The following is an 18,571-nucleotide window of genomic DNA, read 5'->3' as shown; positions in this document are numbered from 1 at the left end:
GTAAAAATTTTATTTTTATAGAAATTTTTATTTCTAAAGAAAATTTTGTCAAAATTTTATTTCTTAACAAAATTTTGTCAAAATTTTATTTCTTAACAATATTCGTCAAAATTTTATTTCTATAGAAAATTTTGTCAAAATTATATTTCTATAGAAAATTTTTTCAAAATTACATTTAAATTGTAAATTTACTCGTTTGCGAATAAATTCATTGTTCTTTACTTCTAAAAAATTTCCCTGAAGACGAACATCGGAGATGTTTCGAAATATTGGATAATTTTAAATAAAAATACAACTCAACAAAAACAACAACATCTGTTTTTATTCATTTGACCTCAAGCCGAACTAAACAAATATAATTAACAGTTTAAAGGTCAACTATCAAACAACAACAAAATTATATTTCTATAGAAAATTTTGTTCTTTAATCATTGTTGTTGTTTTTTTTTGTTTTGATTTCAGCTTAAAACCATACATTGACTAAACTACAAGTGTAGCTTAACCAACAGAGGAAAACAATGTATGTCAAATTTATTTGGGCAAAGCCCTATAGACTGCAAGATGGTTGGACGGACGCACGTTTCGGAATTACCACATTCCTCATCAGCATCCTCTACTTGCAGCAAAACTATCAACCAATTATCAGAATAAATTCAGGCAGTTCATTAAACTCAACAATAAACCACATTGAGCCTTCCGAAAAAAGGCTTTACATTGATAGCCGGCTTATGGCGAAATAAATTCGTACAAACATCTCTCTTTTTCTTTTCCAAAACGAATGAAAAATTTTATTTCTATAGAAAATTTTGTCAAAAGTTTATTTCTATAGAAAATTTTGTCGAAATTTTATTTCTATAGAAAATTTTGTCCAAATTGTATTTCTATCGAAATTTTTATTTCTAAAGAAAATTTTGTCAACATTTTATTTCTATAGAAAATTTTGTCAAAATTTTATTTCTATATAAAATTTTATCAAAATTTTATTTCTGTAGAAAATTTTTTAAAAATTTTATTTCTATAGAAAATTTTTTAAAAATTTTATTTTTATTGAAAATTTTGTCAATAGAAAAATTTTGTGAATTGAAAATTTTGTCAAAAATGTATATCTATAGGAAAATAAAGATAAAAAACTTGTGAAGTACGTTTTAGTTGGAGAGGGATATTGCAGAATCTACCAAATCCTCAGGAATTCTACCAATATAGCAAACAGTAAAAAAATCTACCATTTTTGGTAGAATACTACCAACTGTGGCAACCGTACTGTTAGAACCCCCCTATTCTTATCGCATTTTCCAGAAAGTTGGTATATTGAGGTTTTTAGGGTCACAAGTAGGTATGCTGAATATGTTGTGTATCGGTTCAGGTTTTTGTATAACCGTTCTACCGATTTGATTTCTTGGGCTCCTAAAAACCTGAATTTTTATCCAACTTAGAATTCTTGTGATATTTTAGGCCTAAAACTACCCACCAAAAAAGCGTCGCCAAAAAATATTTCTCTGACAACGAATGCAATGACGACGAAACTTTTAAGTACCATTTTCATATTCCGAGGAGAAAGCAATTAAGATTGACTGTAAATGTTTTAAAAACCAATTCTAATACCAGTAAAAGATGGTAAAAGGTCCTTGCCGGAAAATGCTCTTCTCTCGTTCGTGCAAGAAATGTTTTTTTTTGTGCTGCCAAGACCAAAAAAATTTCACTACTTTATTCTTGCTACCACGTATTAAAAGTTTTGTCAATATTAACGGCTGTTTGCGCATAAAAAGGGTTGCCAACAGTAACAATTTATTTTGATTTTTTACTATCAATATGTTCGTTAGTAAACCCCATCTGGAAAATATTAAAAATCTAAAGTTGAAAATTTGACTTTTTGCCGCTAAAATCGCGATTTCAGCCATAGTGCCATGGGAATGACAAATTAGTATAGCCCCCATAAAATAGATTTTTTATACCCTCCACCATAGGATGGGGGGTATATTAACTTTGTCATTACATTTGTAACACATCGAAATATTGCTCTAAGACCCCATAAAGTATATATAACATATTCTGGGTCGTGGTGAAATTCAGAGTCAATCTAAGCATGTCCGTCCGTCCGTCTGTTGAAATCACGCTAACTTCCGAACGAAACAATCGATCGACTTGAAACTTGCCATAAGTAGTTGCTATTGATGTAGGTCGGATGGTATTGCAAATGAGCCATATCGGACCACTTTTACGTATAGCCCCCATATTAACGGACCCTCATATTTGTCTTACGATTGGTCTAAGAGAAGCAAATTTCATCCGATCCGGCTGAAATTTGGTATATGGTCTCTAACAACCATGGAAAAATTGGTCCACATCGGTCCATAATTATATATAGCCCCCATATAAACCGATCCCCAGATTTGGCTTGCGGAGCCTCAAAGAGGAGCAAATTTCATCCGATCCGGCTGAAATCTGGTACATGGTTTTGGTATATGGTCTCGAACAACCATGCAAACATTGATCCATATCGGTCCATGATTATATATAGCCCCCATATAAACCGATCCCTAGATTTGGTTGGCGGACCCTCTAAGAGAAGCAAATTTCATCCGATCCGGCTGAAATTTAGTACATGGTATAAGTATATGGTCTCTAACAACCATGCAAAAATTGGTCCATATCGATCCATAATTATATATAGCCCCCATATAAACCGATCCCCAGATTTGACCTCCGGAGCCTCTTAGAGGAACTAAACTCATCCGATCCGCTTGAAATTTGGTACGTGGTGTTAGTATCTGGTCTCTAACAGCAATGCAAAAATTGGTCCATATCGGTTCATAATTATATATAGCCCCCATATAAACCGATCCCCAGATTTGACCTTCGAAGCCTCTTGCAGGAACAAAATTCATCCGATCCGGTTGAACGTGGTATTAGTATAGGATCTCTAACAACCATGCAAAAATTGGTACATATCGGTCCATATTTATATATAGCCCCCATATAAACCGTTCCCCAGATTTGATATCCGGAGCCTATTGGAGAAGCAAAATTCATGCGATCCAGTTGAAATGTGGAACATGGTGTTAGTATATGGCCGCTAATAACCATGCCAAAACTGTTCCATATCGGCCTATAGTTATATACAGCCGATCCCCAATCACAGAAAAATTGGTCCATATCGGTTCATAATGGTTGCCACTCGAGCCAAAAATAATCTACCAAAATTTTATTTCTATTGAAAATTTTGTAAAATTTTTATATCTATAGAAAATTTTGTCAAAATTGTATATCTATAGAAAATTTTGACCAAATTTTACTTCTATAGAATATGTTGTCAAAATTTTATTTTGTTAAAATGTTATTTCTATAGAAAATTTTGTCAAACCTAATTATATACTTATTTAATCGGCTTTCTTATACCCACCACCATAGAATGGTGACGGGGGTATAATAAGTTTGTCATTCCGTTTGTAACACATCGAAATATCGATTGACGACTATATAAAGTATATATATTCTTGATCAGGGAGAAATTCTAAGACGATATAACGATGTCCGTCTGTCCGTCTGTCTGTCTGTCTGTCTGTCTGTTGTTATCACGCTACAGTCTTCAATAATGAAGCAATCGTGCTGAAATTTTGCAAAAACTCGTCTTTTGTCTGCAGGCAGGTCAAGTTCGAAGATGGGCTATATCGGTCCAGGTTTTGATATAGTCCCCATATCAGCGTTGTCAATTTAGCTTTTTTCCCGCTAGATTTGGCTTTTTTTGAAGACGTTTAGCGGGGAAAAATGCATTTAGCTTTTAGCTTTTTTTCTGGCTTTTTTTCATGACCCTTTTAGCTATTTTTGGCTTTTTTATTTTCGGCATGTTCCTATTGAAATATGGATAAAACTGCGCTTTAACCTAAGCCTTGCTGCCAGAATAAGGTTTTCCACATATTTCAAAGCTCAATTGAAACATTAATAATTATTCCAGCCATTATGAGGGCATTTTTGCAGCAAATACACCTTGTTGTAAAGTTTTTTCCTCCTATTCATAAAAGTTATCGTAAACATTAAATCTACTATTACCATCCTTATATAAACTGTCAGTAAATTATTAGGAATATTAGCATTTGACTCGTTTATCCTTTTTATGTTATTATAATATTCTAAAGTTATTATGATATTTCTAAATTAAAATAGTAGATGTGAATTGCTTTGTACACTGAAAAAATATTGTTGGAGGCCAAAGATTTCATGTCCTTAAAATATAAACGCGAATTTTGGTTATAATAGCATTTGTGAATTTCTCTTATATAAACTGTTTCCCTTGTCCAAAAGGCGATAAAGTCGTTTTGTCCTTATAGTTAAGTGATTCAACTTAAAAATGGGTATCTTTTCATGAAAGAAGGCTAGGGTCAATTCCAAAAAATTCTCAAAATTTATGAAATAGTCTTTAAATTTGTGGAGTTTTTGTATCTTGACCACAAACCAAATTGCGTTCAAAAATAGAAGAGGGGTTTCAACATTTTATTTTAAAAACGTATACATTGAATAATTTCTACTTAAAGTCGAGTCTGAATTTGGAACTTTAAGTTGTCGTTAGCACGTGTTAGCATGTGATAGCTCATGAAGAAAAAGCTGAAAAAACGAATAAATTCAAATTTGACTCGGAATCAATACCAAAATCATTAGTGTACAAAATCTTTGGAATCGAACATAGAAATAATTTAATAATAATAATAAAGTTTTGAATGTGGTATTATTTTTTTTAACACCAAAAAAAAAAAAAAAATCAATAAAAAAAATCGTTGTGATAGGATCAAAACAAATCTGCTATTTATTAATGGAATGGATTTATTCAGTATAAACGTGCAAGACAGTTAGAATGGGTTTTATTCTCTTGGGTAATATTAGGAGAAGTTAGGAGAATTTATCATTAATTCAGTTAAAACAAAATATATTGATATTTTCTAATGCAATTCTATGTGACATTGTGCAATATATCGCACATTAGACTTGTTGATGATTAACCAGCTGATAATCGCAAGTTTACTGGGAAAAATGTTTTTACTAGGAAATATAAACGAAGGACTTCCAGTAAAAATTTGTGATAGTAATCAAAATGTAAATGCAAACATAGCTAATATGACTTAGATTTTCTTACAGTCTCACAGAAATGGAAATAATGAATGAATACAATTAAAATAATATGCGTTTTAAGTGAAACAAAGCCTTTATGTTTGATAAATTTCAATCAAAAATGTGACTTTTGATACAAAAAAAAATTAGCTTTTTTCTAGCTAACAATTCTGGCAACGCTGCCCCATATACACCGACTTCCCGATTTGGGGTCTTGGGCTTATAGAAATCGTAGTTTTTATCCAATTTGCCTGAAATTTTAAATCTAGAGGTATTTTATGACCATAAAGAGATGTGCCAAAAATGGTGAGTATCGGTCCATGTTTTGGTATAGCCCCCATATAGGCCGATCTCCCGATTTTACTTCTTGGGCTTATAGAAACCGCATTTTTTATTCAATTTACCTGAAATTGGAAATCTAGAGGTATTGAAGGACCACAAATACGTGTGCCAAAAATTGTGAGTATCGGTCCATATTTTGGTATAGCCCCCATATAGACCCATCTCCCGATTTTACTTCTTGGGCTTATAGAAATCGCAGTTTTTATTCAATTTACCTTGAATTATAAATCTAGAGGAATTGTAGGACCACAAATACGTGTGCCAAAAATTGTGAGTATCGGTCCATGTTTTGGTATGGTCCCCATATAAAACGACCTCCCGATTTGGGATCTTGGGCTTATGGAAACCATAGTTTTTATCCAATTTGTCTGAAATTGGAAATCTAGAGGTATTTTAGGACCATAAAGAAGTGTGCCGAAAATGGTGAGTATCGGTCCATATTTTTGTATAGCCCCCATATAGACCGATTTCCCGATTTTACTTCTTGGGCTTCTAGAATCTGAAGTTTTTATCCTATTTGCCTGAAATTGGAAATCTAGAGGTGTTTTCGGGCCAGAAAGAGGTGTGAAAACGGTGAGTATCGGTCCATATTTTAGTATAGCCCCCATAAGAACGATCTCCCGATTTAACTCGTTGGGTATCTAGAAACCGTAGTTTTTATCTGATTTGCCTGAAATTGTAAATATTCTGGTATTTTAGGCTCACAAAAACCTGTATCGGATTAAGTTTTTATCGGTCCATTTGGTAATGCCTCCATATAGACCGACTTCACTTCTTGAGGGTGTAAAAGGCGCACTGATCATGAAAATTGCTTGAAACTTAATGTAAAATTTCCAGATTTTACTTCTACAGATTTAAGATTTCAAATCAAGACGTTATTTTATAATTTTCTTGCACACTTACAAGAGATGTTAATGATTCCTCTAAAACTCAAACAAATCCAGAATCTGATATAGTCCACATAGGTGAAATCTTTAAATTTATCTTCGGGAAGTGTCCTCAAGTCCTCAAGCCCTCCTGAAATTTCAAAGGAAACCCTTATATTTGATTCATGGTGTTGGGTATTTAAGATTCGGCCCGGCCGAACTTAGTGCTGTATATACTTGTTTAGTTTAATATACTCATATACCACGTATGGACTACCTTGCAATTTAGAAGACGGTGTTAGGAAGTGTTAAGATATCTTGCCATCAGCAAGTGTTATCGCAACCCAAGTAATTGGATTGTTTATGACAGTCTTCAGTAGAAGTTTCTACCCAATCCATGGTGGAGGGTACATAAGCTTCGACCTGGCCGAACTTACGGCCGTATATACTTGTTTTATACTAAGAAATGTATGTGTATACGTCGATAACATCATCCATAAGGCATCCGCCAATTAAATATTTTCACCGACTAGAATGTTCAAATCACGTGAGCAATAGCCTCTAAGTAAAATATGCATTGGGGTATTTTTCCTTTTTCGAAAATGGCCCAATGCAATAACTCCCAAAAGAGTTGAAGTCTTTTTCATATAGTCCTAATTTTCTATGCATTTTTTTTTAATATATTCCATTTTTGTGGCATTTTTTGTAAAGCCGTATTGGGTTTCATTCATTGGTAAATTCAAAGCCTTTATGTTTGATAAATTTCAATCAAAAATGTGACTTTTGATACAAAAAAATTTAGCTTTTTTCTAGCTAACAATTCTGGCAACGCTGCCCCATATACACCGACTTCCCGATTTGGGGTCTTGGGCTTATAGAAATCGTAGTTTTTATCCAATTTGCCTGAAATTTTAAATCTAGAGGTATTTTATGACCATAAAGAGATGTGCCAAAAATGGTGAGTATCGGTCCATGTTTTGGTATAGCCCCCATATAGGCCGATCTCCCGATTTTACTTCTTGGGCTTATAGAAACCGCATTTTTTATTCAATTTACCTGAAATTGGAAATCTAGAGGTATTGAAGGACCACAAATACGTGTGCCAAAAATTGTGAGTATCGGTCCATATTTTGGTATAGCCCCCATATAGACCCATCTCCCGATTTTACTTCTTGGGCTTATAGAAATCGCAGTTTTTATTCAATTTACCTTGAATTATAAATCTAGAGGAATTGTAGGACCACAAATACGTGTGCCAAAAATTGTGAGTATCGGTCCATGTTTTGGTATGGTCCCCATATAAAACGACCTCCCGATTTGGGATCTTGGGCTTATGGAAACCATAGTTTTTATCCAATTTGTCTGAAATTGGAAATCTAGAGGTATTTTAGGACCATAAAGAAGTGTGCCGAAAATGGTGAGTATCGGTCCATATTTTTGTATAGCCCCCATATAGACCGATTTCCCGATTTTACTTCTTGGGCTTCTAGAATCTGAAGTTTTTATCCTATTTGCCTGAAATTGGAAATCTAGAGGTATTTTCGGGCCAGAAAGAGGTGTGCCGAAAACGGTGAGTATCGGTCCATATTTTAGTATAGCCCCCATAAGAACGATCTCCCGATTTAACTCCTTGGGTATCTAGAAACCGTAGTTTTTATCTGATTTGCCTGAAATTGTAAATATTCTGGTATTTTAGGCTCACAAAAACCTGTATCGGATTAAGTTTTTATCGGTCCATTTGGTAATGCCTCCATATAGACCGACTTCACTTCTTGAGGGTGTAGAAGGCGCACTGATCATGAAAATTGCTTGAAACTTAATGTAAAATTTCCAGATTTTACTTCTACAGATTTAAGATTTCAAATCAAGACGTTATTTTATAATTTTCTTGCACACTTACAAGAGATGTTAATGATTCCTCTAAAACTCAAACAAATCCAGAATCTGATATAGTCCACATAGGTGAAATCTTAAAATTTATCTTCGGGAAGTGTCCTCAAGTCCTCAAGCCCTCCTGAAATTTCAAAGGAAACCCTAATATTTGGTTCATGGTGGTGGGTATTTAAGATTCGGCCCGGCCGAACTTAGTGCTGTATATACTTGTTTAGTTTAATATACTCGTATACCACGTATGGACTACCTTGCAATTTAGAAGACGGTGTTAGGAAGTGTTAAGATACCTTGCCATCAGCAAGTGTTATCGCAACCCAAGTAATTCGATTGTTTATGACAGTCTTCAGTAGAAGTTTCTACCCAATCCATGGTGGAGGCATTAGCGTAGCTAGACAATTTTCCTAGGGGGGGGCTATAGCCCCCCTAGCTAAAAATTTATAGCCTGAACTTATAGGTTCAATTAATGTTTTATTTCATAAAATTGAATAAAAAATTAGACATCAAAATAACTCGACAATTAATTTATAATAAAGAAACTAAAAGTAGTTCCACACTTTTCCCAGCAAAAAAATTGTGAGTTGTTCTAAAGGCACAACTTTAAAAGTACTTCCAAAAATGTCCTCAATTATTTTAACTACACAGGAAGTTTTTTTACTTCATTTTTTCATATTTTAATGTGTAATTTATTGTTTTCTTTTTTGCAAATAGTTTAAAAAAAAGAGTAAGAATAAATAAATTGGTACAAATTATTCAAATTTTGCCACAAAACTGCTAAATCCATTATAGAAAAATCGTTAATTTTGGAAATTATTCGGGGAAAAACGTTTTAAACAATGCATTAAAAAAATAAAAACAATATAAAAATTATTTATTTGGGAAAATATCACAAAATTTTTTAGTTCACATTCAAAACACTGAATTCGGATCTCTCCTTAAGAAGTGATGCAAATTCATTGCAACGGCTGTTGAAACGGTGGACATTTGTCCTATGATAAGCTCATATTACATTCATTGCTTCTCCGCCAATTTTGCACCACTTCTAGACCCAAAAAGAACATTTTCACTACTTTTTTGGCAACGCTTTTTCGCAGCATTATTAGGATATTAATTTAAGAAAGAATATTTTTAATATCAATTACTATTTTTTTAATTAAATTGACTAAACTAAATCAATCATAAGTTCAACCAAAGCTTTATTTCATAAATATCTGACTTCAAACATAGCCATCGTTAACTGCTACCACAACCGAAGTAATTCGATTGTTCATGAAAGTCTTTAGCGGAACTTTGTGCGATTGTATATACTTGTTTAATTTTTATAAAAATTAAAAAAAAAAAACTATTGACATTTATTGAAAAATGGAAAATCATAAATAGAGTTTCAAATTCTGGGGGGGGGGGGGGGCTAAAATTTTTCTGGGGGGGTCTAAGTCCCCTCCCCAGAGGCCTTCCTACGCTTATGGGTGGAGGGTACATAAGCTTTGACCTGGCCGAACTTACGGCCGTATATACTTGTTTTATACTAAGAAATGTATGTGTATACGTCGATAACATCATCCATAAGGCATCCGCCAATTAAATATTTTCACCGACTAGAATGTTCAAATCACGTAAGCAATAGCCTCTAAGTAAAATGTGCATTAGGGTATGTTTCCCTTTTCGAAAATGGCCCAATGCAATAACTCCCAAAAGAGTTGAAGTCTTTTTCATATAGTCCTAATTTTCTATGCATTTTTTTCAACATTTTCCATTTTTTATGGCATTTTTTGTAAAGCCGTATTGGGTTTCATTCATTGGTCTACTCCAAAATGTTTTCCAAAAATGTAAAACTCTTTACCTGTAGCAGCCACTTAATGTGTAAAATATATTTAAATAATTTTTCAAATACTCACCATACAAACGTATACTGCTATCCACTTCACCCAATGAGTTTTTGGCAATACAACGATATGAGCCAACATCATCCTTTTGGAATTTTTTCACAATAAGTGTCATTTTAGTTTCGTACATTGATTTTGATACTTCCTGGACATGATATTTCAGCGATGACACTATCATTTCACCTGTTGACATACGACCACAATAAATGGATACAACCGACCGACCATACAGCCATTTAAAGTATCCGTCATAAGTATATCCGGCGTATGGTCACAGTTTAGTATTTATTTGTATTGACCAAAAAAAAAAGGGACGAAAATCACATGAAAAGAGGAAGTAAAAATTGTTTGTTATTATTATTCAAACTCTGGTATGGGCCAAAAGTGATAAATGTTATATCAACAATGTTTATTCTTTCGCTTTGTGTATATATGTGTATATGTGTTAATGTGTATGTGATATTGTATAGGGATTATTTATGGGATTTTTCTTAAATCAATACAAAACGATAAAGAAGATGTGTTCACAACTTATGATAAAGACATTGATGATTTTACAATATCCTAGCATATCATCCTTCAACCATCTTTCTCTTGTGCAAATATTTACTAAAAGAATTTACATTGCAAAAGTGGTGTTGAAATAATAAATATGTTACAGGATTTTCTAGTATTATTTACATTTTGTGTATGTGTGAAAGAGAGAGAGATGGAGAGAGAAATTGATTCGTTAGTAAGTACATTCTAAAGAGTCATATGTAGCGTATGATGCATATTAATTTTATTATAAGCATATCACTCATACGTTATTTGCAATATGCTTAACGTACTTAAGTAAAGATTAAACAATGACGAAGCCTATATATGTGACACTCGAATTGTCTATATTTATTTGTATGTTCGAAGAGGAAGATATGAAGATACCAGCACAAGAGAGTATATCCTAATATGTACTCATATTCGGATATACTTTGAATGGCATCACTTTTATCACAATGGACTGAATTGTCTAAGTGAGCCTGAAACTTAATCGGGCTACCACTTTAACCTAAATTTAAGCTTGAATGGAATCATAGATTCTAAATTACATTGCGACTAAAATTGCGAAAATACGAAATTTAATTTTTGTGTGGACTTGATCTTTACGAATGACTCATTCCAAAGTATCAAAATCAACAACACAAATGCCCAGCAAAAAAAGCGTCTCCAAAAAAGTAATGATAATGTTCTTTTTGGATCCGGAAGTGGTGCAAAATTGACGCAGAAGCGATGAATTGAACATGGGCTTGTCATAAGACGGAAGTCCTCCATTTCAACAACCGGTGCACTGCATTACTTCTTTAGCTGTAAACCGAATTCAATGTTTTGGATGTAAATTAAAAAATTCTGTGATACTTTGTCAAATAAATAATTTTAATAATTTTTAATGGATTCTAACGCCTGTCTGAAACGTTTGACTTCAAATATTTTAAAAAATTCACATTTGTTTTGATTGGATTTAGCATTTTTTCGACAAAATTTAAATAATTCGTACCATTTTATGAATTCTTAAACTGTTTTTAACCAATTTGAAACAAAAAAGTTAAAATTACCCATTAAAAATATGAAAAAAAAACACGTTATAAATAATAGATAGAGAACATCATTGGAAGTAAATCTTCTGGAAGTGCTTTTAAAGTTGTGCCTTTGGAAGAACTTCCAAATTTTTTGCTGGGTGTTATCTTTGGAGCTTACACAATTTTTCGCGCAGAGAAATGGATCATCTATGGAATGGGTATATCTAATTTCATAGCGGATTACGTTCTGTGGTATCGACCGAACACCAAACAGATTTTCAGGGACGGATTATCCCCTCTCAGTAATGCTGATCAGTGTTGCTGATTCGTTCCCAAATATCGCCAATTTAAACATGAATTTCACACAAAAAACCCTAACACAGTTTTGACAAGATTTTTTGAAGAAAAAAAAAGCAAAATTCTGTGCTGTAGAAAATCAGTAATAATTTAAAAATTAACAACAATCCAACAAGCTGCAATAACATTAAGATTTCGAATGACAACACCAAGAGACTGGTGATAGTCTTTCAAAAGCTGGAGGTATGAAAATGGGAATTCGGTCACCTTGCGTTTATGAACGAAAATTTAATTCTAAATATTCAAGTAGTAAAATCAGGTGGTAGACACGTTGCCAAAATTGGTAGAATTCTACTAGAAATTGTAGATATTGTTTGGTAGAATTTTTGGTGTTTTGGTAAATTTTGCAAAATATTCCTTTTCAACTAAGATATACTTTACAATTTACCTCTAGAAATAAAATTTTGACAAAATTTTCTACCGAAATAAAATTCTGTCAAATTTTTCTATAGAAATAAAATTTGAAAAAAATCTATAGGAATAGAATTTAGCCAAAATTTTCTATAGAAATAAAATTTTTACAAAATTTTCTATGGAAATAAAATTTTTACAAAATTTTTTGTAGAAATAAAATGTTGACCAAATTTTCTATAGAAATAAAATGTTGACAAATGTTTCTATAGAAATAAAATTTTGAAAAATTTTCTATAGAAATAGAATTTTGACAAAATTTTCTATAGAAATTAAATTAAAATAAGTTCGGCCAGGCCGAATCTTATGTACCCTCCACCATGGATTGCGTAGGAACTTCTACTAAAGGCTGTCATCCACAATCGAATTACTTGGGTTGCGATAACACTAGCCGATGGCAAGGTATCGTAAAACTTTTTAACACTGTCTTCTAAATTGTAAGTTAGCCCATACGGGGTATATATTAAACAAAAAAAGGCCGATTAAATACGTATATAATCTAGTTTTACAAAATTTTCTATAGAAATAAAATTTTGACAAAATTTTCTATAGAAATGAAACCTTGACAAAATTTTCTATAGAAATAAAATTTTGACAAAATTTTCTATAGAAATAAAAATTTGACAAAATTTTCTATAGAAATAAAAACTTGACAAAATTTTCTACAGAAATAAAATGTTGACAAAATTTTCTATGGAAGTAAAATGTTGACAAAATTTTCTATGGAAGTAAAATGTTGACAAAATTTTCTATAGCAATCCAATTTTGACAAAAATTTCTATAGAAATAAAATGTTGACAAAATTTTGTATAGAAATAAAATTTTGACAAAATTTTGTATAGAAATAAAATGTTGACAAAATTTTCTACAGAAATAAATTTTTTACAAAATTTTCTATAGAAATAAAATTTTGACAAACATTTCTATAGAAATAAACTTTTGACAAAACTTTCTATAGTTTCTAAAGTTTCTGTAGTAATAAAATTTGAAAAAATTTTCTATGGAAATAAAGTTTTGGTAGATTATTTTTGGCGATATGGACCAATTTTTGTGTAATAAGTCATCGGCTATATATAACTAAAGACCGATATGGACCAATTTTTACATGGCTGTTAGAGGCCATATATTGACAAAATGTACCAAATTTCAACCGTATCGGATGACTTTTGCTCCTCCAAGAGGTTCCGGACGTCAAATCTGGGGACGGTTTATATGGGAACTATATATAATTATGGACCGATATGGACCAACTTTTGCATGGTTGTTAGAGACCATATACTAACACCATGTACCAAATTTCAACTGGATCGGATGAATTTTGCCCCTCCAAGAGGCTCCGGAGGTCAAATCTGGGGATCGGTTTATATGGGGGCTATATATAATTATGGACCGATATGGACCAATTTTTGCATGGTTGTTAGAGGCCGTATACTAACATCAGGTACTAAATTTCAACCGAATCGGATGAATTTTGCTCCTCCAAGAGGCTCCGGTGGTCAAATCTGGGGATCGGTTTATATGGGAGCTATATATAATTATGGACCGATATGGACCAATTTTTGCATGGTTGTTAGAGGCCGTATACTAACATCAGGTACCAAATTTCAACCGGATCGGATGAATTTTGCCCCTCCAAAAGTCTCCGGAGGTCAAATCTGGGGATCGGTTTATATGGGGGCTATATATAATTATGGACCGATATGGACCAATTTTTGCATGGTTGTTAGAGACTATATACTAACATCAGGTACCATATTTCAATCGGATCGGATGAATTTTGCCCCTCCAAGAGGCTCCGGAGGTCAAATCTGGGGATCGGTTTATATGGGGGCTATATATAATTATGGACCGATGTGGACCAATTTTTGCATGGTTGTTAGAGACCGTATACTAAGACCACGTACCAAATTTCAACCGGATCGGATGAATTTTGCTGCTCCGGGAGGCTCCGCAAGCCAAATTTGGGGATCGGTTTATATGGGGGCTATACGTAAACGTGGTTCGATATGGCCCATTTTCAATACCATCCGACCTACATCAATAGCAACTACTTGTGCCAAGTTTCAAGCCGATAGCTTGTTTCGTTCGGAAGTTAGCGTGATTTCCACAGACGGACGGACAGCCGGACAGACGGACAGACGGACGGACGGACAGACGGACGGACGGACGGACGGACATGCTTAGATCGACTCAGAATTTCACCACGACCCAGAATATATATACTTTATGGGGTCTTAGAGCAATATTTCGATGTGTTACAAACGGAATGACAAAGTTAATATACCCCCATCCTATGGTGGAGGGTATAAAAAATGTTTAGGCAAACTTTTCTATAGAAATTTGAAAAAAAAATCTATAGAAATAAACTTCTGACAAAGTTCTCTATATAGAAGTAAAATTTTGAGAAAATTCATAAAGCACGAATTAGAAAATCCATAAAGCTCGAATAATAATTGTATAATTAGATATAATGCATTTGGACGTCAATTGCCTGTTTCGGTATCAGGCTAACATGAAATATAAGAAAATTCTCTATATGGAAATAAAGTTTGACAAAATCTTCTATATAGAAATTATATTAAAGGCTCTGCTGTAGAAAATCAGTAATAATTTAAAAAATTAACAAAATTCCAACAATCTGCAATAAGATTAAGATGCTGGGGGTATGAAAATGGGAGTTCGGTCACCTTGCATTTATGAACGAAAATTTACTTCTAAATATTCAAATAGTAAAATCAGGTGATAGACACGTTGTCTAAGTTGATAGAATTCTACCAGAAATTGTAGATGTTTTATTGTTTGGTAGAATTTTTGATCTTTTGGTAAAGTTTGAAATATTCCTCTTCAACTAAGCTATACTTTACAAATTAATGTCTAGAACTAAAATTTGACAAAATTTCTCTAGGAAAAAAAAAATGTTGACAACATTTTCTACAGAAATAAAATTCTGTCAAATTTTATAGAAATAAAATTTTGAAAAACAATTCTATAGGAATAGAATTTTGACAAAATTTTCTATAGAAATAAACTTTTTTACAAAATTTTCTATGCAAATAAAATTTTGACCAAATTTTCTATAGAAGTAAAATTTTGAAACAAAAAAAAAAAATTCTATAGGAATAGAATTTTGACAAAATTTTTTATAGAAATAAAATTTTGACAGAAATTTTCTATAGAAATAATATCTTAACAAAATTTTCTATAAGAATAAAATTTTGACAAAATTTCTATAAGAATAAATTTTTGACATTGTTTTCTATTGGAATAAAATTTTCTATAGGTATAAATTTTTGACAAGATTTTTTATAGAAATAAAATATTAACAAAACTTTCTATAGAAACAAAATTTTGGCAAAATCTTCTATAGAAATTAAATTTAAACAAAAGATAAAATTTAGACAAACTTTTCTATAGAAATAAAATTTTGAAAAAATTTTCTATAGGAATAAAATATTGAAAAAATCTCTATAGAAATAAAATTCTGACAAAATTTTCTGTACAAATTAAATTATGACAACATTGTCTATGGAAATAAAATTTTGACCAAATTTTCTATAGCCGTTTCCGACCGTGTACGCACAATTGTGCGGGTAAGTTTAAGTCTCTATAATTTCTTTAATATATGACGTACTGCGATAAGAGCGGCAAAAAAATAATTGTATATGCTCTCTCTTGGCCTAAGAATGTGAAAAACCGTTATAAATATTTGTTTTTTATATTAATTTTGTAGTTTCAGCAGTGTACTTTGCGCATTTGTAAAAATTAGTGGAAGATGTAAGTTTGCAAATAAATTAAAATTATTTAAGTTGTGGAATATTTCATCAAACAACTGTTTTCAATAAGAAAACATATTAAATATTGTATGCAAACAGTAACTTCGTGATTATTTTGTGTTTTTTGATATTTTTACGTCCGGACTTTTACCGGAATTTACCGGACGGCAACAAGTGTGCGTATCCTGAAAGAACAGGATACATGATCAAACTGAACAAACTTATTAATTTAAAATGTTCTATGTACACATAAATAACAGAATTCAAAAATTTAGGAAAATCTATCACGTGGATCGGCTATAGGTCGGAAAGGGATAGAAATAAAATTATGAAAAAAACATCTACAGGAATAGAATTTTGACAAAATTTTCTATAGAAATAAAATTTTGAAAGAAATTTTCTATAGAAATAATATCTGGACAAAATTTTCTATAGAAATAAAATTTTGACAAAATTTTCTATAAGAATAAATTTTTGACATTTTTTCTATAGGAATAAAATTTTCTATAGGTATAAATTTTTGACAAAATTTTTTATAGAAATAAAATTATAAGAAAATTTTCTATAGAAACAAAATTTTGGCAAAATCTTCAATAGAAATTAAATTTAACAAAACTAAAATTTAGACAAACTTTTCTATAGAAATAAAATTTTGAAAAAAATTTTCCATAGACATAAAATTTTGAAAAAATTTTCTATAAACATAAAATTTTGAAAAACTTTTCTATAGGAATAAAATTTTGAAAAAAATTTCTATTGAAATAAAATTCTGACAAAATTTTCTGTAAAAATTAAATTATGACAACATTGTCTATGGAAATAAAATTTTGACCAAATTTTCTATAGAAATAAAATTTTGAAAAAAAATTTAAAGGAATAGAATTTTGACAAAATTTTCTATAGAAATAAAATTTTGACAGACATTTTCTATAGGAATAATATCTTGACAAAATTTTCTATAGAAATAAAAAGGAATAAATTTTTGACAATTTTTTCTATAGGAATAAAATTTTCTACAGGTATAAATTTTTGACAAAATTTTTTGTAGAAATAAAATTTTAATAAAATTTTCTATAGAAACAAAATTCTGGCAAAATCTTCTATAGAAATTAAATTAAAAAAATTAAATTTAGACAAACTTTTCTATAGAAATAAAATTTTGAAAAAAATAAATTTATAGACATAAAATTTTGAAGAAATTTTCTATAGGAATAAAATTTTGAAAAAAATTTTGTATAGGAATAAAATTTTGAAAAAAATTTCTATAGAAATAAAATTCTGACAAAATTTTCTGTACAAATTAAATTATGACAACATTGTCTATGGAAATAAAATGTTGACCAAATTTTCTATAGAAATAAAATTTTGAAAAAAAAAAAAATATTTTATAGGACTAAATATATCTTGACAAAATTTTCTATAGAAATAAAATTTTGACAAAATTTTCTATAGGAATAAATATTTGACCATTTTTTCTATAGGAATAAAATTTTCTATAGGTATAGGTTTTAATAAAATTTTCTATAGAAACAAAATTTTGGCAAAATCTTCTATAGAAATTAAATAAAAAAAAATAAATTTAGCAAACTTTTCTATAAAAATAACATTTTGAAAAAAAAAATTTCTATAGACATAAAATTTTGAAAAAATTTTCTATAGGAATAAAATTTTGAAAAAAATTTCTATAGATATAAAATTTTGAAAAAAATTTCTATAGAAATAAAATTCTGACAAAATTTTCTGTACAAATTAAATTATGACAACATTGTCTATGGAAATAAAATTTTGACCAAATTTTCTATAGAAATAAAATTTTGAAAAAAAAATCATAGGAATAGAATTTTGACAAAATTTTCTATAGAAAAAAAATTTTGACAGAAATTTTCTATAGAAATAATATCTTGACAAAGTTTTCTATAGAAATAAAATTTTGACAAAATTTTCTACAGGAATAAATTTTTGACAATTTTTTCTATAGGAATAAAATTTTCTATAGGTGTATATTTTTTTATAGAAATAAAATTGTAATAAAATTTTCTATAGAAACAAAATTTTGGCAAAATCTTCTATAGAAACTACATTTAAAAAAATTTAGACAAACTTTTCTATAGAAATAACATTTTGAAAAAAAAAAATTCTATAGACATAAAATTTTGAAAAAAAAAAAAATTCTGTGGGAATAAAATTTTGAAAATATTTTCTATAGAAATTAAATTCTGACAAAATTTTCTGTATAAATTAAATTATGACACAATTGTCTATAGAAATAAAATTTTGACAAAATTGGCTTTAGAAAGAAAATTTTGACAAAATTTCTCGAGAAATAAATTATTGACAAACTTTTCTACAGGAATAAAATTCTGTCAATGTTTTCTATAGAAATAAAATTTTGA

The 18,571-nt window shown here is 30.5% G+C and overlaps 1 protein-coding gene across 1 annotated transcript in view; it reads right to left on the bottom strand.

Annotated features, from left to right (window-relative positions):
• Positions 1 to 18,571, bottom strand: part of DIP-alpha (Dpr-interacting protein alpha) — a 230,152-nt gene that overhangs the window by 4,887 nt on the left and 206,694 nt on the right. Inside the window, exon 8 of the mRNA XM_075299884.1 lies at positions 10,094 to 10,264. Within this exon, the coding sequence (XP_075155999.1) occupies positions 10,094 to 10,264 (171 nt within the window). The remainder of the gene's footprint in view (positions 1 to 10,093; positions 10,265 to 18,571) is intronic.

This window comes from Haematobia irritans, chromosome 3 (genome assembly GCF_050003625.1).
Source record: "Haematobia irritans isolate KBUSLIRL chromosome 3, ASM5000362v1, whole genome shotgun sequence".
Classification (NCBI taxonomy): Eukaryota; Metazoa; Arthropoda; class Insecta; order Diptera; family Muscidae; genus Haematobia; species Haematobia irritans.
This window is presented reverse-complemented; position numbering and strand designations above follow the sequence as displayed.